Consider the following 24901-nt stretch of genomic DNA (forward strand, 5'->3'; position numbering starts at 1 on the left):
CTGCCTTACCGCCTGCAGCTTCTGCTCCTGCTCCTCCAGGATGGCACAGTGGTTGGAGAGGTTACTGTAGTGGTGCTGGTGCTCTCGGAGGCTCTGGCTGGCATCGCTGAGCTGGGCGGAGAGGATGTTCTTCTCCAGCAGCTGAGAGAACTGAGGTGGGGGAGAAGGTAAGTGCTGCCCCCAGGACATTGTGAGCAGTGCTCTTAGTCCACTGGCCTGAGCTTTCACCACCTGAGTTCTACCTACCCTTGAATCATGCCACAGTTTGTTTCTTTCTAAGTGAAAAATGTCTAAATGTTTCAACAACAAAATGAAAATAATTCTGGAAGAGTAGCAGGGAACTTCCATTTTTAGTGGTGCCAAGGTCTATGAGCAGAAACCCCTAACAATAGTTCACTTAGGACAAGCTATTCCAGGAATGTAAGCAGAGGGCAGTAGGCCAGGTCCATGCTTAAATTACTATAGAAACCAAGCCCCAGAGCTCAATATAACCAGAGACCAAGCTCACCTTAAGGTGTGTGTTTAGGGAGAAGCCACTGTGACAGCTCGTGGTTTTATCTCACTCAGGTCACTCCAGTTCTTTAGTGAGATGGGACCCACAGAGAGTGAGAGGAGCTCAAATGACTGGAGGTTTCCAGAGAGGCCTGTGGGAGTCCTCAGTGCCCAATGTGGCCAGACACTCAGCAGGCAAATGGCTGTGCTTGTCTAACCAGTGGGTGGGCGACTGAGGTTAGGGAGGAGGGACCTTTCTCTCAGCAGAGCCCTGAAGCGACCTAGTTCTGGCCCAGAGTGACAATGGCTATGGCAGTGTGGTTTGCACTTCACGTGGTTCTATTTACATTAGTCCTGAGGTGGGTGGCTGTGCTCAGAGGGGAGGAGGGCCTTGTGGGGATGTGGAATACCCTGGTTTTTTACCTTGAGTATTTGTTACACATTTTTACTTTATAAAAGTGTACCCCATGCTATGCTAATCTGTTACTTTTATGTTTTACTTCAACATAACATTTAAAATTTTTAGCTGTTATCTACTTATGACTTATTCTACAATCTATAAATAGCTCAACTTCAGTTTAAAATGCTGTCATAAAGGTGATGTCTAGAGAGGGCCTCGGACTAGAGAGGAATAAGACCTGAGGTGGTACTGGGAGGTGTTCACTGGATCTTCACAGCCAAAGAGATACAGAGGGTAGGGTTTCTAGAAACAGGTTGATGAGAGGTGAACCCTGCTCCCAAACAGAACGAAATCAGGGTTGGCTGTTTCATCAGTTCATTTCAATCCAAGGCCAATGCTATGTATGGCATTTCAATGTTAGGTGAACTTAACATCTAATGAGTACTTTCTATGTGTAGCAAACACACCATCTTTTCATGTATATAAGCCCTGACTTCAGAATGGCCTCTTGAAACCCAGAGCAGGTTACTTAGTATTTGTGGGGTTTTCTCCTCATCTGGAAAAACTGTCTCCTGATCTTCACGATTTTGAATGATGTTATTGTTCGGATGTGTGTACTTATAGACCTGTTCATGCATGTAGGCATATTCATTCTACAGTACACACATGGAGAACAGAGAACAACCTTCAGAAGTTGGTTCCATCATTCCTCTGTGGGATCCAGAGATCAAACTGAAGTCACCAGGGTTTCACACACTGACCAGCCTCACTGGCTCATGTCAAATGAGTCCTGGTGATAGGACCTGTGCACCACGCACCCCAAATATCCATTTTGGACATTCACACCTCTGGATTCATGTTTCAACCTAAAAGAACTTCTAATTCTGGCAGACACTACTCACCTAGGTTTCTTAGAGAAGGCAGGACTGGGGAGGAGCTATTGAGAACACTCTGGCCAGTCAGAGAGCAACTGGAAGACAATGGCTCATGGGAGATGGGCTGGAGATGCTTTACGCATTCCTAACAGAGAAGATGGGCTGAAGCTTCTGCATTTTTAGTGTATGGGTTTCTCTGAATCATTCTTAAAGACCTGCCAAAGGCAAGGACAAAGTAGGCTGTGTTCTCTGCTCTGGAATAAACATGCAGCTCTTATAAACTTCTGTTCATAAGAAATATAAACTTCTTCCCAAGTTACATGTGCCTGAAGCCGTGTGACTGTACTAAATCTTATCTCCAGAAAGAGAAAAAAAGAAAGAATTTCAGTCTAGCAGGAGACACATACCTTGCTGTTCAGCTGCGGGATTCTCAGCTCCTTTTGATGAATTTCCTTTAAGCTGTCATTGAGCTGGGTCCTGAGAAGTTCTGTCTCATAAGCAAGGCTTTGGGACCCATTGAGGAAAGCCGTTGTCTCTTGGGATGACCAAAAGTCACTAAAATGGCCTCTAAAAGTGCTCACACTTAAACCCTCCCTCTAGAAGAGATTACATCACCCCTGAGAGAGCCGGGAGGAGGCTTGCCTCTTGGTAGCAGATAGGCAGTTAGAAGTGACTTGTGCCTTTGGCTAGTGGCACCCTGAGTAGAAATGTATGGATCGCCTCACCTGTCGTTGGTCATGTGCAGGGAGAATCTGTGTCTGGGAGGAAGACCTGAGCTCCCTCAGGAGACTCTGCAGATGACCAAGCTGCTGGTCTTTATCCGAGATGGCCATAAGGTACTGTTCCTTCATCCTCTTCTCATGCAGCTCCCAGGAATTCTTCTCCATTCTACACCATGAGGAAAAGAATGGCTCACCTACACTCACGGCTCAGAGAAGAAGAATTCCATATTCAAAACATTCCCCTGAGCTATTCGCAATGTAGTGAAACTAATACATATCAGTGAAATGGATTCTCTAAGTGGAAACACCCAGGAAGCTGATGAGAGCAAGGCCGTGCCAGCACCACAGGAAAATGCCTCCTGGCAGGGCTGCAGAGTCTTCACAGAAAGGCTGGCATCGGATTTGGAATCTGAGCAAAGAGCTGTGTTTCCAAAGGCAAAGAGCAGTTCAAGGTGGGCATGAAAACCCTGCGCAGGGCACCGGTGTGCACGCAGAGAGTAAACTTCAGAACTGTAGGGGTCAGCGTGTGCAGTCCCTATGTATGGAATGAGGATGTCAAGACTGTGCAGGGCATGGGAACCTATCCCGGTCCTTCAGCAGTCAGACCCACAATACAGAATTAAAGTCAGTGTCGACTCTCAAGGACTTAGAACTCTGGCTCTTGAAAATACTAGGTATGAGACCCAAGGAAATTAATCTCACCAAGTTTCTTCAATAAAATGGGAATAAACTAGTTATTCCTTACTGTAAGGGCTAAATGAGACAAGCCACTTATCAAACACCCAGTATGGCACGCATTAAACAGTGAGTAGTAAGCATTGGCTGTTGTTATTTTTATTTACTTCTTTTCAAAATTTGGTAAAGAGTGAGACTGCTACTGAACACCAGCTACTTCTCTGCTATGCATAAGGACAGCTGGGTGTGGCATGTAGTGTGCAGCATGGGGGCTTTCACTGGGGGAAACTAGGTGAAGCACTCAAGTGCTATTTTACTGTTGTGCAGCATTCTATAACTATTTCCAAACAAAACGTTAACATAACATAACATAACATAACATAACATAACATAACATAACATAACATAACATAACATAACATAACATAACATAACATGCTTCAAGTTACAGTTGTACCTGAGCTGGTGCAGCTCGTGCTGCCAGGAGAGGTTTTCCTGCCTGAGCTGCTCCTCCATCTCCTGCAGTGCCTTTATCTGATCTTGAGACTCCTGGAGCTGAGCCTTCAGCGGATGGATCTCAGTCACCTCTTGGTTCATCTGTAAGTACTGCTGTTGCAGATTCTTCAGTTCCTTCAGCTTTAACCAGAGGGAGAGCAACAGGTGACTCACTTCTTACTCCTTACTGACCAGTAGTTCCTACCGCAGGTGCAGAGGATTGTCAACACCTTCCCAGAAACCCAGAGACAGTCAAGGAGCTGCTGTCAGGGTCACCAGGCCTAACCATTCCTTTCACTTCTACCCCACTGGCCTCTGAGGTCTGAAGCAGACAGACCTACAGAATGGTTGGATGGAATCTGTCTAGGCCTGCACCCTTATTCTGCTCTCTCTCTCTTGCATGAACACCGACAAGGTTTTCTTTGTTGCTGCCGTTGCTGTTTACTTACTTGTTTTGTCCTTGTTTCCCAATTCTTGGGATCAAACTCAGGCATCAGGCAAGTAGGCTTGCACGCATCCCTAACCCACATCTCTGGTGGACTCCAGTCTTAAGCTGAGCTGATGTCCGCAATAGAGAGGATGTGCACCCTCATGGTTAAGGATACCCTGACTCTAGATTTAGATACCCTATTGTTTCTTGAATGTGAGACCATCTAAGTCTCTCCCTCACCCACTAAATCAAGATAAGTACTTTTTCTCATAAGAATATGATAATTACATAAGAAAATTAATAGGTCTCACCCTTTAGCAAAACTGCATTTTATTTTAAAACTCTTTCCCAATATTCAAAGTTTGATGAAGAAATAATGTCGGGCCATCTGTGAAAGACAATAGCCTTAAACTCACACACACACACCTTTCACCCACTCAGAAACATAAATACTACCACACCAGTGGTTTTTTAAAAAGTACCAAATGCTAAAAGGTATCAGGAAGCCAACAAAGGTCAGCAGCAGTGATATACTTGAGGCTGAAAAGCAGATGAATAATTGTAACTGACTAAACACATCTGCAACAGCTGGATCTTTAGCTGGTGATAGAGAAGTCAAGGACCAACAGAACTTACTCTGCAGAATCTTTAAAGGGCTCAGGAATTAACAGCGTCAGGAACCTCTGGAAAAAATGGTGATGGGTCAGAGGGAGGCAGGGGCTGAGACATGAAGGGTTCTCACAGAGCTGCCTCAGAAGCAGCTGCACCCTAAATCCTCCTCAGTTCTGACTTTTTGGTAACCTCACCAAACAACCAGTTTACTCTCTGCAAAAGGAAAAGGATGTGCCCCTGGAGCATGAAAATACCAGGCCCAGCTGTATCAGCTGTGAATGGTGACACAACGCATGCCACCAGTGACACCTGGCCATCCCCACCTCAGCTTGGAGATGAGAGTTCCCTTCTATCCAGGAGATGAAATATCTCTCAAAGATCTGACCAGACCCGCAGGAACTCAAGGCACAAAACTGGGGACCACTATGAATGAACTCAACAGGATCACACTGCACTGAATCCCCAGGAAGTCCCTCTGTGGGCTTCCCAAATTCCACTCTTCATGCAAAGATGAAACAAGGATTGCTCTTCACATAAAGAATGGCTAACATCAGGGATGAAAAGCAACTGCTGAGAGAGGGGAATTCACAAAAGTATCAGGAAGAAGCTACACTGGTTAAAGATAGAACAGAGAATGCAGGCAATGAGAAACACTACAGCAGCAATAAAAAGGTACAAGGAAACCTCACTAGAGGAAGAGGTCAGAGGTCAGAGGTCAGAGGCAAGTGGGGAGGCACACACTTGTAGACCTGGACTTTGAGAGGCTGGTGCAGAAAGACTGAGTTCAAGGTCAGCCTGGACTACTCTGAACCTTCTAGACCAGCCCCCTGTATATAATAAGAGCCCGTTTCAAAAACATAACAGGGTGGAGAGATGGCTCAGCAGTTGAGAGTCCTTGCTGCAATTCCAGAGGACGCTACAATTCCAGAGGACCCTAGTTCAAGTCCCACATCAGGCAATTTCAAATTCCCTGCAATTCCAATGCCCTTATCTGCATATCATGCCTCAGGGGCACATACACATAAACCAACAAAACAAAGCACCACAAATTAGACAATTTACCCATGAGACAAGAAAAAATACAGAAAAATTAGAAAAAAAGAATCTCTTACAAATTAAGAGCATAATAGCAGATATGGGTAGATGGCTCAGTGATTAAGAGCATTATCTGCTCTTCCAGAGGACCTCAGTTCAATTCCCAACACCCCTTTGGTGTCCTATATCTGTAACTACAGTGTGAGACTATCCAAGGACACCAGACATGCATGTGGTGCAGAGACACACAGACCCATACACATTGAAGAAATAACAACGTCAATTAAAAGAACATGATAGCAGGGACAAAAACGCCCAATGGAATCGAAGATAAAGTGAGGCAATGCCTCAGTGGCAGAGGTACTTGTGTACAGGGAACATGGGACAAATGCTAAGACAAGTATACTCAGGAAGTAGGAAGGCAAGGCAGAGGGGAGCAACTGGGAAGTGTGGTGAGAGAATCCAGCTCTGGAATGACCACCAAAGGAAGAATTGAGGAAGATGAGGAAGACTGTGGGCAGGATGTGCTTGCTGTGATCTCTGTGTGCTGAGGAGGTGTGACTTGGTGGCCTTCGTGCTAAGAACAAGAGGCTGAGAAGATGATGACAAATCTTAAGGTCTTGAGTGGCACACCAAGAGGGGGATCCTCTCTCCTCACCCATTCTCTACAGTTACAAGGTTCTGAAGGAGGGCAATCCTAAGACAGAAAGAGTTCCAGCGTAGTTTATCCAGGAGTGTATTTACTGTCTACTGGAGAGCAGCACTGCTGTACCTGCTGAGTGTAAAGAAGCTTATCCTGGGATGCTGAAGGGGAAAGGATGGACATGTGAACTGAGTAAGCCACCTCGACGGTTAGACAGAATAAAACCAGGTATCACGTTATAGAAATCAATAACAGCACGTTATAGAAATAGGGAAATGGCTATTTAAAAAAGGCTTGGTTCATCAACATTCAGTAGGCAAGAAGTGTGCAAGTGGGGCTGAGTGACCAAAACACAGTGTCCATTGTTTACAATGCATAACCTTATAGGAAGCAATTCTGATTTTTTTTTGAGTGTGTGCATGTGTGTGTGTAGGTCAGTGGTTCTCAACCTAGGGATTGCATTTTAGATACCATGCATATCAGATATTTACATTATTGTTCATATCAGTAGCATTATTGTTGAACAAATAATGTTATGGTTGGGGGAAACCATACCACAAGGACCTGTGTGAAAGTGCCAAAGCACTTGGAAGGGTAAGAAACATGGGTTGGTGCTAAGGCACATGCAGACCAGAGGCTGACATCAGGCCTTTCCTATAGCTCTCTCTACCTTATATTTTGATACAGGGTCTGTTACTTGTTCACTGAACCCGGAGACCACCAATCAGGCTTGACTGGCTGGCTGTGGACTCCAGAAATCTGTCCATCTCTTCGTGACACTAGTGTCACACAGATGTGCTGCTACAGTTTGGCTTTATTTATTTATTTATTTATTTATTTATTTATTTATTTATTTTTTATGGTATGCTGAGCTTGGGCAGCAGGCACTGTTTGGGTTTCTTATTTGTTTCTGAGACAGTCTCTCACTGGCCTGATGCTTGTCTGCATAGTCTATGCTAGCTGACCAGTGGGCTCCAAGGACCACCAAGGACTCCCTCAGGCACAAGACAAGCTATCTGTCAAACCAACTTTCTACATTTGTGAAAAAAGTTACTTTAAAAAATGTGAGCAGAAACAGGCTTGGTGCTGCATGTCTGCAACTGTGTCTACCTAGGTTGCTGAGGAGAGGCCTGACTTACAACATTAGCATGAGGAGCTTGGCAACCACCTGTTTCAAAATTAATGAAACAGACTGAAACTGGGAAGGAGCTGTGGTAAAGCACTTGCCTAGCATTTATGAGCCTCTGGGTCAATTCCAGTAGAGGAAAATTAAGATTGGAAGGAAGAAGGAACTGGAAAATTATTCAACTGCAAACAATTTTTGACTGAACAGTTATTCTTAAAACTTTTTGAGACAGTCTCACTACATCATCCAGACTGCCTTAAGCTAGCTACATAATCTCTGCTTGTCTTGAACTCACACCACCAGCCTCCCGGGTGCTGGAGTTAGAGGGATGTGCCACTAAAACTGACTTCAAAAATCCCTTTTACATTTAACATCTTTCTTGACAAGTTAGGGTTGTGCAATACTTCTAAGACAAGCTAAGTTCTTGCTATCCTGATCTAGTGAATGTACAAGGGCTCAGCTGGCACCATGAAGACACTGAGTAACCGGCCCTGTGCTTTCTTCTAAATAATCTGCTTTAAATTCTGGAATCATTTACAGTGTGCGCAAAAGCAGGTTGTTACCGTTTAGTCCTCTCATAAACAATGCAGATTCTGTGCAAAGAAAAGTCATCAAGTTTGAAAATGGTAACAATATGTCAATGATAGGTAATCCTCATGGTGACAGCTTTACAGGGGGCATTATGTTTTTGAGCTAAGACAGAAGGCATCCCTTTGCTGGATGTTCACTCAGTGACTGCTACAAATATGATCTGAGGCTGGTTGCACCACGGAATCTAAGACAGGCTCTCATCCATTGGCTTTTATCTTATTTTACAGAAGGGGGGCATATAGGAGACCACTGGAGTCAGACATGTCTTTCTTAGGCGTGAGCAGGATCAAGGTGGGGGCATTAGTCACTGGAAGTGGTCTGGTCAGTCTGGAACTATTGCTGCTGACTGTACCCTGAGCTCTCAATGAGACACAGTGTACTGACATATGCTTTAGATTAGATTCTCTGTGAAGGCCAAGTTGTTCATCTTTGTTGGTTGCTTACCACATCCTGTTTTAATTTTTGCTGCCAAACACTTTACTATATTGTGGCTATGTGAACCTGCATTAAACAAGACTTGATCAGAATCTGTCTTGTCTCAATTTCTCTGGCTTCTTGACTCCTAGGTCCTCACTCTACCCTTCAGGAACCTGTTCGAGAATCTGCAGGTGGGTTCAATTCTATTTCTACCTTTACATCTCAAATTGCTTTCATATTTTATTCAACTAATTCTTTGTGTTTTCACAGACTTCATTAAGGGATTTACTCATATCCTCTTCAAATTACTCGAACGTATTCATAATAGATATTTTGAAGTTCTTGTCTACTGCTTCCACTATATTGCAAATCTCAAGGCCTAATATAACTGGGTTATTGTGGAAACATATTGTTTTGCTTACTCGTGTTTGTATTTTTGACCATGTGGAGTTTGAGGTCTTTCTTCATGTTGATATTTGGTCTTGTCTTTGTTAGGAGGTTTTGCAAGCTATTTCCTATCCATTCACATTGATGTAGTAAGAGGCCAGTGATTGGGGGGCGGGGGGAGAGGAGGAAGAGCTAATAGAAGTGAGGAGAGGAGAGAGAGAGGGGATCAGTGGACCAGTCGAGCAGAGCAGGGAAGGAGGTGCAGATATCCAGATGGCGTCAGACATGTTTTTGGTGTTTTGGAGATGTTAGAAATATCAGGAGATGGAGCCCTGCAATCCAAGGTTGCCAGTAGCTCAGCCAGGTACACAAAGGGCACCAGAGTGAAGGATTGCCCAGGACACAGCCTACCTGGGTTCCTTCCCAATGATGGAGCTGGGCAGCTCTACAGCTATCTGGGCAAGTATCCTGCTGGAGAGCATCTGACCTGCAGGGTGTCCCAGGGTTAGCCTGAGCCCTGCAGTCTGAGATCACCACCATCTTGGTGCTGCAGTTCAGTCAGGGGGAATGCCTGACATGCAGGTAGTCCTTTGGTTAGATGGAGCCCTGCAGTCTGAGGTCGCCACCATCTAGGCTCTGACAGCTCAGCTCAGCCAGAGGAACACCTGTCCTGCAGGGAGCCCCGTGGTTAGATGGAACCCTGTGGCCCGAGATCACCACCACCTTTGCTCCCGAGACCAAGCAGCCAGCCCAGCCAGAGACCTGTGCCACATTTGACACAGGGAAGACCCCACTACTTAATACTCTCTAAAGAATCAGCAGGAGCACGTTAATCATCACTGCCCCTTTCCATCGGAGGAGGTAGACCTGTGCCACATCTGACACGACAAAGATCCTACTTCATGATCCTCACTCGAGAATGGACAGGAGCAGGCTATTCAGTAGAAATGGGGCATTCAAGAACCAGCATCAGCAGAGCATTTGAAAACCACCAAGAAGCCCTGTCCTGGGCTGTTGGCCTTACAGAGTGATCAACACTTGGAGGGGGTCCACAGGGCATCCACCATCTTTACTACCAGGCAGAACAGACAGGCAACACCATGTACACAGAGACAACCCGAGTATAGCATTGCTTGGGACAAGGCACACTAGGGCTCCAACAGCACCAAGAGTAGGGCGGCACATCAGCAATCTGTGCCAGGAGAAACCCAGGCATCAAGTGATGCGGAAATAGTCTTACAGGCCCACAGGAAGTTCAAGCACCAGCCAGTGACAGCAGGACCAACTTACGCCAGAGATAACCAGATGGCAAAAGGCAAATGCAGGAACGTTACTAACAGAAATCAAGGCAATATGGCACCATCTGAACCCAATTCTCCAACAGCAACTAATCCTGTATACCCCAACACACCAGAAAAACAAGATTTGGATTTTAAGATCACTGGTTGATGCTGTTAGAGGAACACATAAAAAGTACATAAATAAATCTCTTAAATACAGGGAAACATGAATAAGGTTAGAAGCACTTAAAATGGAAACACAAAAATCACTGAAAGAAAATCAGGAGAATATGGGTCAACAGATAGAAGCCAATAAAGAGGAAATGCAAAGACCACTTAAAGAAATGCAGGAGAAATTGAGTGAAGAGGCATAAATCATGAAAGAGGAAGCACAAAAATCTCTTAAATACAGGAAAACACAAACAAACAAGTGAAGGAATTGAGCAAAACCATTCAGGATCTAAAAACAGAAGTAGAAACAACTGAGAAATCACAAAGATAGACAACTTTGGACATAGAAAACCTTGGGAAGAAATCAGGGGCCATTAGATGGGAGTATCAACAACAGAATACAAGAGATAGAAGAAAGAATCTCAGATGCGGAAGATACCATAGAAACCATTGATTCAACAGTGAAAGAAAATGCAAAAAGCAAAACCTTGTAACTCAAAACATCCAGGAAATCCAGGACACAATTAGAAGACCAAACCTAAGGATTATAGGTATAGAGAGTGAAGATTTACAATTTAAAGGGCCAGCAAATATCTTCAACAAAATTATTGAAGAAAACTTCCCTAACCTAAAGAGAGAGTTGTCCATGAATATACAAGAAGCCTACAGGACTCCAAACAGACTCGACCAGATCAGAAATCCATCTCGTCACATAATAATCAAAACCCCAAATCAAAACAAAGAAAGAATATTAAAGGCAGTAAGAGAAAAGGGCCAAGTAACATATAAAGGAAGACCGATTAGAATTACACCAGACTTCTCACCAGAGACCATGAAAACTAGAAGATCCTGGGCGGAGCTCATACTGACTCTGAGAGAACACAAATGCCAGCCAAGAATACTATACCCAGCAAAACTCTCAATCACCATAGATGGAGAAAACAAGATATTTCATGATAAAACCAAATTTACACAATATCTTTCCATAAACCCAGCCCTACAAAGGATAATAGGTGGAAAATACCAATACAAGAGGGAAACACCACCCTGGAAAAAGCAAGATTGTAAACTTCTTTCATGAAACCCAAAAGAAGATAACCACTCAAATATAAAAATAATGTTGAAAATGACAGGAAGTAATAATCAGTATTCCTTAATATCACTTAACATCAATGGACTCAATTCTCCAATAAAAAGACATAGACTAACAGACTGGATATGTAAACAGGACACTACATTTTGCTGCTTACAGGAAACACACCTCAGTTTCAAAGTCAAACACTACCTCTGAGTAAAAGGCTGGAAAACAATTTTACAAGCAAATAGTCTTAATAAATAAGCCGGAGTAGCCATTCTAATATCAGATAAAATTGACTTTCAACCTAAAGTCATCAAAAGAGACACTAAGGGACACTTCTTGCTGGTCAAAGGAAAAATCCACCAAGAAGAACTCTCCATTCTGAATATCTATGCTCCAAATGCAAGGGCACCCTCATTCATAAAAGAAACTTTACTAAAGTTCAAAGCACACATTGCACCTAACACAATAATTGTGGGTAACTTCAACATTCCACTCTCCTCAATTGACAGATCAAGAAAACAGAAACTAAACAGGGACACAGTAAAACTAATTGAAGCATTGGACCAATTGTATTTAACACACACACACACACACACACACACACACACACATAAACCTAAAGCAAAAGAATATACCTTTTTCTCAGCACTTCATGGTACCTTCTCCCAAATCAACCATATAATTGGCCACAAGACAGATCTCAACAAATAAAAGAAGAGCAAAATAATCCCATGCCTCCTATCAGATCACTATGGAATAAGAGTGGTCTTCAAAAGCAACAAAAACAACAGAAAGCCCACATACACATGGAAACAATATTGGAACAATACTTTACTCAATGATACCTTGGCCAAAGAAGAAATAAAGAAATCAAAGACTTTTTAGAATTTAATGAAAATGAAGGCACAACATACCCAAATTTATGGGACACAATGAAAGCAGTGCTAAGAGGAAAACTCATTGCCCTGAGTGCCTACAAAAAAAAACTGGAGAGAGCAACTTCTTGGGGGAATCAGTATCCCAGACCTCAAGCAGTACTACAGAGAAATAGTTTTAAAACTGCATGGTATTGGTACAGTGACAGGCAGGTTGATCAATGGAATAGGATTGAAGACCCAGAAATGAACCCACACACCTATGGTCACTTGATCTTTGACAAAGGAGCTGAAACCATCCAGTGGAAAAAGATAGCCTTTTCAACAAATGGTGATTGTTCAACTGGAGGTCATCATGCAGAAGAATGTGAATTGATCCATTCTTATCTCCTTGTACTAAGCTCAACTCCAAGTGGATCAAGGACCTCCACATAAAACAGAAACACTGAAACTAAGAGAAAAGAAACTGGGAAAGACCCTTGAGGACATGGGAACAGAGGAAAAGCTCCTGAACAGAACACCAATAGCTTATGATCTAAGATCAAGAATTGACAAATGGGACCTCATAAAATTACAAAGTTTCTGTAAGGCAAAGGACACTGTCAAACAGACAAAATGGCAACCAACAAATTGGGAAAGGATCTTCACCAACCCTACATCTGACAGAGGGCTAATATCCAATATATAAAAAGAACTCAAAAAGTTAGACTCCAGAGAGCCACATAACCCTATTAAAAATGGGGTACAGAGCTAAACAAAGAATTTTCACCTGAAGAACTTCGAATGGCTGAGAAGCACCTTAAAAAATCTTCAGCATCATTAGTCATTAGGGAAATGCAAATCAAAACAACCCTGAGATTTCACCTTACACCAGTCAGAATGGCTAAGATTAAAAACTCAGGACACAATAGGTGTTGGTGAGGATGTGGAGAAAGAGGAACACTCCTCCACTGCTGGTGGGGATGCACGTTGGTACAAGCACTCTGGAAATCAGTCTGGCTGTTCCTCAGAAAACTGGGCATAACACTTCCGGAGGACCCTGCAATACCACTCCTGGGCATATACCCAGAGGATTCCCCTGTATGCAATAAGGACACATGCTCCACTATGTTCATGGCAGCCCTATTTATAATAGCCAGAAGCTGGAAAGAAGCCAGATGTCCCTCAATGGAGAAATGGATACTGAAAATGTGGTATATTTACACAATGGAATACTACTCAGCTATTAAAAACAATGAATTCATGAAAGTTTTAAGGAAATGGTTGGAACTGGAAAATATCATCCTAAGTGAGGTAACCTAATCACAAAAGAACACATATTGAATGCAGTCACTGATAAGTGGATATTAGCTCATAAGCTCTGAGTACCCAAGATGAAGGAAGGAGATCTCGTTCCCTAGTACTGGAAAGGCTTGATGCAGCAATGTAGGGGGTTACCAGGATAGAGAAATAGGTGGATGTAGATCAGTGAAAGGGTGGAGGGAAGAGGACTTATGGGACTTTTGGGGAGGAGGGAACCAGGAAATGGAAAATCATTTGGAATGTAAACAAAGAATATAGAAAATAAAAAATTAAAATAAAATTAAAAAAGAAAGGCTTTTATCGTGAAATGACTTCATAGGAAGTAGAAAAGTGAGAGAGAGAGAGGTCCCATGTACCCTCCATCCAGTTTCTTCCCCAGCAATTATATTTTGTAGAGCTATAGCACAGCATCATCAGAACTTTGACATTATGTTATGTGTCTAAAGATCTGACATCTTGCCATGTGGATAGTTTGTGAAACCATCACAATCAAGATGCACAAGCAAGCCAACATCTCAGAGCATACCCTCATGCCTTATCACATCTCTCTTAACATTGTAGCTAAGCTCAGCAAATCACTTCTACTTTGTAAATCACTTACTTACACAAATAAACAGAAACTTCCATATCTGTACTTCAGGGCATGCTGGCTTGAAATTTGCCCTTGGCTAATTATTTGCATCACTTGACTGCTGACTTTTTCAGCCAGCCTCAGTTGCTCATCTACAAAATTAAAGTCTGGGGATTGTGATATGTTTCAGCAGATAAAGTTTCTTGCCTCCAAGCCCACTAGCCAGAGTTTTACCCCAAAACCCATAAGATAGAAGGAGAGAACCAATTCCTAAAAGTTAACCTAGGAACTTTATACAGGCTCCAGGAGATATATGCACCCATGTACACATACATGGACACCCAAAAATGAATGATGAATGAATGAATGAATAAATGAATAAATAAAAAAGAAATATCAGGATAAGACTTTATCATTATAAATTGGCATTATGTAATTGGGAGTTTTATATACATAAAGATATTTGGTTACCTAAGTTTAAGAGTTATGCTTTACCAGATATTTGGGTGCAGGGTGAGAGCCCAGGACTCCCGCCATTTAGAGTCTATGGTAAAGAGGCCTGGTGGGACAGTACTTTCTTAATTATTACCCACTACAGGGTGGGTCTTCTGTTCTCTGACTTCTGTTGCCCTCTCTGGACCCTAGGCAGCTGTAGTGGCTGTGAAGTCCTTGTTATAGAATGCTTCTGTAGGTCAGTGGGTGGCAGGAGGGGAGGGAGATGCTAAGGAGGAAATGCTAAGAAGGGCTGTGGAAAAGAGGTAGGGGTATCAAGTCTGCACCAAAAAGTGGAGTACTCAGGGAGTGGGCCTGTGGTGGGAAGAGGCGATCCTGCAAGCAATCTGCTGCAGGATTGATAGGAAGTCAGGAGACAGTGTAATGGAGGATGGAGGGAATAGTGAGAATCTCCTTCTGAATCCCAGCCCAGTGTGGCCCTGGGTTTTCCTGAAAGTGTTTCTGCAGATCCGTGGCTGACAGACTGAAATGAAGATGGCAGGAAGGCAAGGCTGAGAGGCGCAGCAGGAAAGAGCTAAGGGGGTATGCAGGGTTACTTATAGGTGATCATGACTGGGAGTTTTCTCCTGCATTGTTAATGAGCATGCTCACTACTGCTGCATATACAAGTTACTGACATGTGTTTCTTGATATTGGACCTTACTACCTTAATTAAAGTTACCAAAAATAAGGAGTTTTCTAGTAACACCACTAAGGCATTTTAATCATAAATTCATCTGTAAATAGGGCTAATTTGCCTTCCTTTCTATTTGTGCCTCTTATTTCTCCCTCATTTCTTATTACTCTATCAAAGACTTCAAGCACTACATCCAGTAAGAGCATAGTGGTCATCCTTGGCTCACTTCTGATATTATTATTATTATTAATATCATATATACATATATATTTTATTTAATATTTTATTTACATTTCAAATGTTATCCCCTTTTCCTGCTCCTGGAAAACCCCTATGATATCCCTGCTCCCCCTGCTCCTATGAGGGTGTTTCTCCACCCACCCACCTACCCACTCCCGCCTCCCTGCTCTTGATTCCACTCCATTCTGTGGATCTTTCTCTATTTACTAACTTAATCTCAAGGGATAGTACCAGTCAGCATTCCTATGCAACAGATATGTTTTAAAATCTCCTTTCATAATTTTTGTTTGCTAATTACTTTCTGCTTCTTTAGTTTTTCATTACCTTACTAGACAGCCATCTTTTTATCTGTGTTGATTTTTTTCTTTAAGCTACGTTTTAGCTTGTTTTCACTAGAAATCATTGGCAAGCCTTTAAGGGAATACTTTTAAGGATTGCCATGGAAAAACAAGACTTATTTTTAGTTAGACTCTTATCATTTGTAACTTTATAATACTACAATTTTCTAAATTAAGTCACCTTTGACATTTTGTCAACAAGGTCTCAATGGGTCCTTTAATAGGTACTGACTGTCAGTTTGATGATTACTATTCTATGGTAATTTGGTTAGATCATGGTACTCAGATCTTTGGCCAAACATTACTCTAGGTACTTCTAGATGGTATTTTAGCTGGTGTTAACATTTAATGCCAGCTAAATGTTTATGTATATATGTGTATGCATGTGGTGGGGCCACATATATGTATACCTGTATATAGAAGCCAGAGGTCAAACTTCAGTGTTATTTCTCATAAGTCATCTACCTTATTTTCCACAGAAGGCCTGGAGCTCCCCACGTAGGCTGGCCTGGCTGCCATCAAGCCCCAGGAATCTGTCTTCTCTGTCTCCCAGTGCTGAGGTCACAAGCCTGTACTATCATGCCCAGGTTTTCAGAGCTTCCGAGGCTCAAAGCTAGGACCCGACATTGCACAGTAAGCACTTGAGCAACTGAGCTATCTCCCCAGCGATAAATTAGGAGAATTCTAATAAGGCCAACAAAAGAAAGAAGAAAAGAAAAGACATGCAACTGGGAGAGACATGCTAGTGGGACGTGGGGTAAGCTCAAGGGGAGAAATGAGGTAGATATAATCATATTTCATCCATGTATATACATGTATAAACTCACAAATACAGAAAATTAAAATTGAAAAGTAAAATAAACAAATTTCAGGTCACAAAAGCTACAATTTTGTAAAGGCTCCTTTGAAATACAATCCTGAGTAAAAATTAACAACTAGGGAACACGAGAAATTCAAGAGATTTTGTTTACTCTCTACCAAGTAGCAAGCTGTGGTGCTTAATTAAGGCTCGTCTTCACAGGCTCATGTATTTAAACTCTTGGTTGGTGGTGTCATTTGGGGGTGTCATCTAGGAGGCAAGTCTTGTTGGAGGAAGTATGTCATTGGAGGAGGGCTTTCAGAGTCTGAAGCATGGAGCCATTTCTCATTCCCTCTCTTGGATCCAAACAGTTTCCTCTCTCTGCTCCAAGAGTCCGATGAAGGATGTGATCACTACCCTGCCTGTTCCTGCAGCCATGCCTGCTACTTGCTTGCTGTTCCTGCAGCCATGCCTGCCGCTTGCTTGCTGTGCACCACAAATGGACTCTTACCCTCTGGAACTGTAAGTCCAAATATGCTCTGTCTTCTTTAAGTTGTACTTGCATTGGTTTAAGACAAAGAATTCCAAATATTCAGAAATGAGTAAGTGACTAAGTCTAGTTACTATGACGCTCTTAAATGTCATTTCACTCCATGGTTAATATAATTCTCTGTCAACAGTTAACTGCTGGAGTCAACCCCGCTTAATCCAGGCCCCATTATGACTGTACTAAGTGGTCACTTACCTCACAGACTGCACCATCAGCCTCCCCTGTTCTATTCTGAGCCTCCAGAAGAATAATCCGAGAGGAGAGCTTTTCTGAAAGTCAAAAAAGTTGTTTAGAGAATATATGCAAAACATTTGAATACCAAGGCTACTTGAGAGACATAAAATAATGGAGAGAAAAGAAATAAGCTAAGTACTTTGAGGGAGAAAAAAGACGGATGTCACCAAAAAATATGTCATACATAACACAACATACTAGATATCATACATAACAGAATATAGTAGATATCATACATAACAGAATATTGTACATATCATACATAACACAACATAGTAGATATCATACAAAACAGAACATAGTAGATATCACATATACCAGAACATAGTACATATCATACATAACAGAATATAGTAGATATCATAAATAACAGAACATAGTAGATATCATATATACCAGAACATAGTACATATCATACATAATAGAAAGCAGTATCATAATAATTATGAGACATATTCTAAGTAAATAGTATGATATTTGAAAGGCTATAGATGCAAAGACGTGATTTAGAGCAGTTATTTATGCTATCATCTGAAATTCTACTGTCTTAGTTCATCCACATTCCTACTGACTGAATTGCATGTTTTTGCACAATTGTCCTTACAATGTTCTGATCTTCTTTAACAGATGTCTACACATTAAATGTTAGCACTAAAAGGGATATATCTTTTAATTGCAATGCCAAAGACCAAATGAGGACACAAATGACATAATATGAAAAGGTGACAGTGGAAGACAGACAGCTGGGATCAGGCCCCCCATCTTAGCATACAGCTCTCACATGGGTATCAACATCCTGGAACTTATAATTACTAGGCATTGATCCTGGAGAAACTCTAGGAAGCTTCTATTCTTTCTGAGAATCTAAACTAAAGAAAGAGCATTACTTTTGATGCAACATCTGAAAGCCTTATCATGACCTGGGGCATGCATGTTTTGATTCCATCTTATCCTTTAACCTCCTCTTGTATTGCTATCTTTTTCTCACTTTATGACAAAAACTCAGCTTCTTTCTGTTCTGCAACATCAAATTCCTTAACACATTGTTCTTGTTCTGTTCTCTCCCTGATTAATATGTTCACTGCATGACTACCCTGCTTTTAGTCATTGAATGCCAAGTTCTCAGAGAGGCCCAGCTTGACCTCTGTGACCCTGCCTTTCTCTTGCTTCAGATACACTTGCAGGATCCGATTTCATCTCCATCCTAATTATCTGTTACTCTAACATGCTCTTTTTTATACATGTTTATGACTCTCTTGTACTCTAAAATGTTCATAGCTGTATCTAAAGCACACAGAATAGTGCCTGGCTCACAGGCAAGGAAGAATACTCATGAAATGTATGAATTCAAGGCAGTACATTTACTGTGCTCAAACATTGCAGACCCCTGGGAAAGATGTAGAAATGGCAGTTCACAAAGTGAGATAGAAGGGACAGGACAGAAACTCAAAGGTTACTTATGACAGAGACAGAAGAGCCAGGGCAGAGAACACTAAGGCCAATGACCCCCAAGGGATAGAGGACAGAAATCACATAATCTGCACAGCAGATGACAATTGCATGACCAGGATAGAAACTGCTTGCAAAAATGGAAGACTAAGGATTATGGATAAAGTATCAAAAAAGTGCTTCAAATGGGCTAAGTAATGAGCTGAATTTGTGGCTTTACTGGCAATGTTAGCAATATTTTTAATAATTATGCATTTAATAACACATAATTTTGAGTTAGGAGCTAGGTGGGAAACTATAAAATAGCTACATGAAAAAATTGGATCTAGTTTTTTAAAGTTTGTGTGATGTCCCCTCTGACTCATACACAGAACAGCACAGCACAGCAGTCAGATGTGCTAGATCAATGGTTCTCAACCTGTGGGTCACAACTGTTGGGGGGTTTAATGACCCTTCACAGGGGTTACATATCAGATAGCCTGCATATCAGATTTTACATTAGAATTCATAACAATAGCAAAACTGCAGTTATGATATAGCAACAAAAATAATTTTATGGGGGTGGCAGCAGCAGTGGCAGCAGCAGCAGCAGAGGTGGCAGCAGTGGCTAGTACAGCTAAAGGGCCATCAGCAGTGGAACTAAGGTGACAGGGTCCAGGCAGGCCCTGCGCCCATGACCACTGGCCATCGCTGGCCAGCTGGGCTACAAGCAGCGGCGGAGTTACGGTGCCTTTCACCGCACAGAAGCCACTTCAGAATTCTGCCTCCTGCCAGCCACAGGAGAATCACCTCCATCTTGGTTCTCGGACTCCAGAGAGATCAGACAGACTGAGGTAGCAAACATAACCCGAGGCCAACATCACAGGGGTCTAAACCCGACGGGCGTTGGACTGTAACCAGGCCCTGGGCTGTTCGGGGGGCCATGGGGTGCCAACCCAGCCAGGAGGTTTTTTGCCCTGGCCCGGCATGCGCGCCGCCATTTTGCCTACAGGACGCCAGAGAGCTCTAGCAGGCAAAGCCGTCTAACAGGCGTAGCCCGAGGCTAACATAGCCGGTGTCTAGGCCCCAACAGGCCCTGGACTGACCCCAAGAACTGGGCTGCTCCGTGGGCCATCTGTGTGTCAACCCGGCCAGGAGGTTGTTAGCCCAGCAGACTCTCCGGGCACTTTCAGGGAGCCTGCGCGCCCGCCATCCTGGCCACCTGACAGACCCAATTAACAGTCATAGCCCGAGGGGAACTTTGCTTGGACCTTGGCCTCCCAGGCTTTTGCCTAGACTCAGGGCCTGAGCAGCTAGGCTAGCCTTGTGTGCACCAACCCGGTTGGGAGATTGGCTGCCCAGCAGAGTGATCAGCACACAAAAAGGTCCCCACAGCAATAATCCTTCAGCACTCCCTGAAGGAGCAAACGGGCACCATCTGGGTCACAGATACAATCTGGGGCAAAGCACACTAGGGCTGCAAGGGCACCCAAGAGGAAGACGGGACATCAGCAATCTTCTACAGGGGAAACCCAGCCATCCAGTGTTGCAGAAATAGCCCCAGAGCCTGCTCAGGAGGCTCAAACACCAGCCAGAGACAAGACCAACTAACTCCAGAGAACAAGATGGCAAAGGGCAAACGTAGGAACGCTACTAACAGAAATCTAGGCAGTATGGCAGCATCTGAACCAAACTCTCCAACATTAGCATGTCCTGGTTATGCCAACACACCAGAGAAACAATATTTGGATTAAAATCACTGGTCATGATGCTGCTAGAAGAACACAAAAAAGGACATAAATGAATCTCTTAAAGAAATACAGGGGAACATGAATAAGCTAGAAACCCATATAATGGAAACAGAAAAATCACTTAAAGAAATGCAGGAGAATAAGGCTCAAGAGATATAAGCCAATAAAGAAGAAATGCAAAAAAAAAAAAAAAAAAAAAAAAAAAACTTAAAGAAATGCAGGAGAACTTGAGTCAAGAGGCAGAAGTCATGAAAGAGGAAACACAAAAATCTCTTAAAGAATTACAGGAAAACACAAACAAACAAACGATGGAACTGAGCAAAACCATCCTGGATCTAAAAACAGAAGTAGAAACAACTAAGAAATCACAAAGGCAGACAACTTTGGAGATAAAAAACCTTGAGAAGAAATCAGGGGCCATAGATGCAAATATCAACAACAGTATACAAGAAAGAATCTCAGATGCTGAAGATACCATAGAACCATTGACTCAACAGTCAACGAAAATGCAAAATGCAAAAAACTTGTATCCCAGAATATCCAGGAAATCCAGGATACAATGAGAAGACCAGACCTAAGGATTATAGGTATAGATGAGAGTGAAGATTTACAACTGAAAGGGCCAGCAAATATCTTCAACAAAATTATGGAAGAAAACTTTCCCAACTTAGAGATGCCTATGAATATACAAGAAGCCTACAGAACTCCAAACAGACTGGACCTGAGCAGAAATACCTCTCGCCACATAATAATTAAAACCCCAAATGCACTAAACAAAGAAAGAATATTAAAGGCAGTAAGAGAAAAAGGGCAAGTAACATATAAAGGAAGACCTATCAGAATCACACCAGACTTCTCACCAGAGACCATGAAAGCTAGAAGATCCTGGGCAGATCTCATGCAGACTCTAAGAGAACACAAATGTCAGCCAAGACTACTATACCCAGCAAAACTCTCAATCACAATAGATGGAGAAACCAAGACATTCCATGACAAAACCAAAATTACACAATATCTTTCCACAAACCCAGCTCTGCAAAGAAAAATAGGAACAAAACTCCAATACAAGGAGGGAAACTACACCCTGGAAAAAGCAAGATAGTTACCTTCCTTCATCCAACCTAAAAGAAGATAACCACTCAAATATAAAAATAACATCAAAAATGACAGGAAGTAATAATCACTATTCCTTAATTTCTTAACATCAATGGACTCAATTCCCCAATAAAAAGATATAGACTAGCAGACTGGATAAGGAAACAGGATCCTACATTTTGCTGCATACAGGAAACACACCTAAATGTCAAAGACAAAAACTACCTTAGAGTAAAAGGCTGGAAGACAATCTTCCAGGCTGAACAATACTCAATGACACCTTGGCCAAAGAAGAAATAAAGAAATCAGAGACTTTTTAGAATTTAATGAAAATGAAGGCACAACATACCCAAATCTTTGGGACACAATGAAAGCAGTGCTAAGAGGAAAACTCATAGCCCTGAGTGCCTCCAAAAAGAAAATGGAGAGAGCCTACACTAGCAGCTTAACGACACACCTGAAAGCCCTGAAACAAAAAGAAGCCAAATCCCCCAGGAGTAGTAGAAGGCAGGAAATCATCAAACTCAGGGCCAAAATCAATCAAGTGGAAACAAAGAGAACCATACAAAAAATCAACAAAACCAGGAGCTGGTTCTTTGAGAAAATCAACAAGATAGATAAACCCTTAGCCAGACTGACCAAAGGGCACAGAGAAAGTATCCAAATTAACAAAATTAGAAATGAAAAGGGGGATATAACAACAGAAACTGAGGAAATCCAAAAAATCATAAGTTCCTACTACAAAAGCCTATACTCAACACAACTGGAGAATCTGGAGGAGATGGACAATTTCCTTGACAGATATCAAATACCAAAATTAAATCAGGACCAAATAGATCATCTAAACAGTCCCATAACCCCTAAAGAAATAGAAGGGGTCATAGAAAGTCTTCCAACCAAAAAAAAGCATAGGACCAGATGGTTTCAGTGCAGAATTTTATCAGACCTTCAAAGAAGATGCAATACCAATACTCTTCAAACTATTCCACAAAATAGAAACAGAAGGAACACTACCCCATTCCTGCTACGAAGCCACAATTATGCTGATACCAAAGCCAAACAAAGATCCAACAAAGAAAGAGAACTTCAGACCAATTTCCCTTATGAACATTGATGCAAAATACTCAACAAAATTCTTGCCAACTGAATCCAAGAACACATCAAAATGATCATCCACCATGATCAAGTAGGCTTTATCCCAGGGATGCAGGGTTGGTTCAATATACGGAAACCCATCAATGCAATCCACTACATAAACAAACTCAAAGAAAAAAACCACATGGTCATTTCATTGGATGCTGAAAAAGCATTTGACAAAATTCAGCATCCTTTCATGCTTAAAGTCTTGGAAAGAACAGGAATTCAAGGAACATACCTAAACATAGTAAAAGCAATATACAGCAAACCAATAGCCAGCATCAAACTAAATGGAGAGAAACTTGAAGCAATCCCACTAAAATCAGGGACTAGACAAGGCTGCCCCCTTTCTCCTTATCTTTTCAATATTGTACTTGAGGTACTAGCTGGGGCAATTCGACAACATAAGGAGGTCAAAGGGATACAAATTGGAAAGGAAGAAGTCAAACTATCATTATTTGCAGATGACATGATAGTCTACCTAAGTGACCCAAAAAACTCCACTAGAGAACTCCTACAGCTGATAAACAACTTCAGCAAAGTGGCAGGTTATAAAGTCAACTCAAGCAAATCAGTGGCCTTCCTATACTCAAAGGATATGCAGGCTGAGAAAGAAATTAGGGAAATGACCCCCTTCACAATAGCCACAAACAGTATAAAGTACCTTGGGGTGACTCTTACCAAACATGTGAAAGATCTGTATGACAAGAACTTCAAGACTCTGAAGAAGGAAATGGAAGAAGACCTCAAAAAATGGGAAAACCTCCCATGCTCATGGATCGGTAGAATCAATATAGTTAAAATGGCCATTTTGCCAAAAGTAATCTACAGATTCAATGCAATACCCATCAAAATCCCAACTCAATTCTTCACAGAGTTAGAAAGAGCAATTATCAAATTCATCTGGAATAACAAAAAACCCAGGATAGCTCAAACTATTTTCAGCAACAAAACAAATTCTGGGGGAATCAGTATCCCTGACCTCAAGCAATACTACAGAGCAATAGTGTTAAAAACTGCATGGTATTGGTACAGTGACAGGCAAGAGGATCAATGGAACAGGATTGAAGATCCAGAAATGAACCCACACACCTATGGCCACTTGATCCTCGACAAAGAGGCTGAAAACATCCAATGGAAAAAAGATAGCCTTTTCAACAAATGGTGCTGGTTCAACTGGAGGTCAGCATGCAGAAGAATGCGAATTGATCCATCCTTGTCTCCTTGTACTAAGCTCAAATCCAAATGGATCAAGGACCTCCACATAAAGCCAGACACTCTGAAGCTAATAGAAAAGAAACTGGGGAAGACCCTTGAGGACATCAGTACAGGGAGAAAGTTTCTGAACAGAACACCAATAGCATATGCTCTAAGAGCAAGAATTGACAAATGGGACCTCATAAAATTACAAAGTTTCTGTAAGGCAAAGGATACCATCAAGAGGACAAATCGGCAACCAACAAATTGGGAAAAGATCTTCACCAATCCTACATCAGATAGAGGGCTAATATCCAATATATATAAAGAACTCAAAAAGTTAGACTCCAGAAAACCAAACAACCCTATTAAAAAATGGGGTACAGAGTTAAACAAAGAATTCTCACCTGAAGAACATTGAATGGCGGAGAAGCACCTTAAAAAATGCTCAACTTCATTAGTCATTAGGGAAATGCACATCAAAACAACCCTGAGATTTCACCTTATACCAGTCAGAATGACTAAGATTAAAAATTCCAAAGATATCAGTGGCCCCTAGTTCTGGAAAGACTCAGTGAAGCAATATAGGGCAAAACCAGAAGAGGGAAGTGGGAAGGGTTGGGTGGGAAAACAGGGGGAAGGAAGGGGGCTGATGGGACTTTTGGGGAGTGGGGGGTCTAGAAAAGGGGAAATTATTTGAAATGTAAATAAAAATATATCAAATAAAGAAAATAATTTTATGGTTGGGGTCACCACAACATGAGGAAATGACTTGTTTGGAAGGGCGAATACCACTCTCCTGGATGATTGAGTGTTGTAATGT

At 42.1% G+C, this 24901-nt stretch overlaps 4 protein-coding genes across 19 annotated transcripts in view; 1 reads left to right on the forward strand and 3 right to left on the reverse strand.

Moving 5' to 3' along the window:
• Nucleotides 1–24901, forward strand: part of Eaf2 (ELL associated factor 2) — a 1192577-nt gene that overhangs the window by 1031928 nt on the left and 135748 nt on the right. The gene's annotated exons all lie outside the window — the stretch shown is intronic.
• The window catches only part of Golgb1 (golgin B1), a 247039-nt gene that overhangs the window by 180229 nt on the left and 41909 nt on the right, over nt 1–24901 (reverse strand). The window lies entirely within an intron of this gene.
• The window catches only part of Iqcb1 (IQ motif containing B1), a 228264-nt gene that overhangs the window by 104494 nt on the left and 98869 nt on the right, over nt 1–24901 (reverse strand). The window lies entirely within an intron of this gene.
• LOC127665816 (golgin subfamily B member 1-like) overlaps nt 1–24901 on the reverse strand; it is a 59257-nt gene that overhangs the window by 5020 nt on the left and 29336 nt on the right. Inside the window, exons 9-13 of the mRNA XM_052158395.1 lie at nt 17432–17505; nt 3622–3800; nt 2492–2655; nt 2175–2311; nt 10–150 (exon numbers count right to left, since the gene is read on the reverse strand). Coding sequence (XP_052014355.1) covers nt 10–150; nt 2175–2311; nt 2492–2655; nt 3622–3800; nt 17432–17505 — 695 coding nt within the window. The remainder of the gene's footprint in view (nt 1–9; nt 151–2174; nt 2312–2491; nt 2656–3621; nt 3801–17431; nt 17506–24901) is intronic.

The sequence above is a fragment of the Apodemus sylvaticus genome, chromosome 15 (assembly GCF_947179515.1).
Source record: "Apodemus sylvaticus chromosome 15, mApoSyl1.1, whole genome shotgun sequence".
Classification (NCBI taxonomy): Eukaryota; Metazoa; Chordata; class Mammalia; order Rodentia; family Muridae; genus Apodemus; species Apodemus sylvaticus.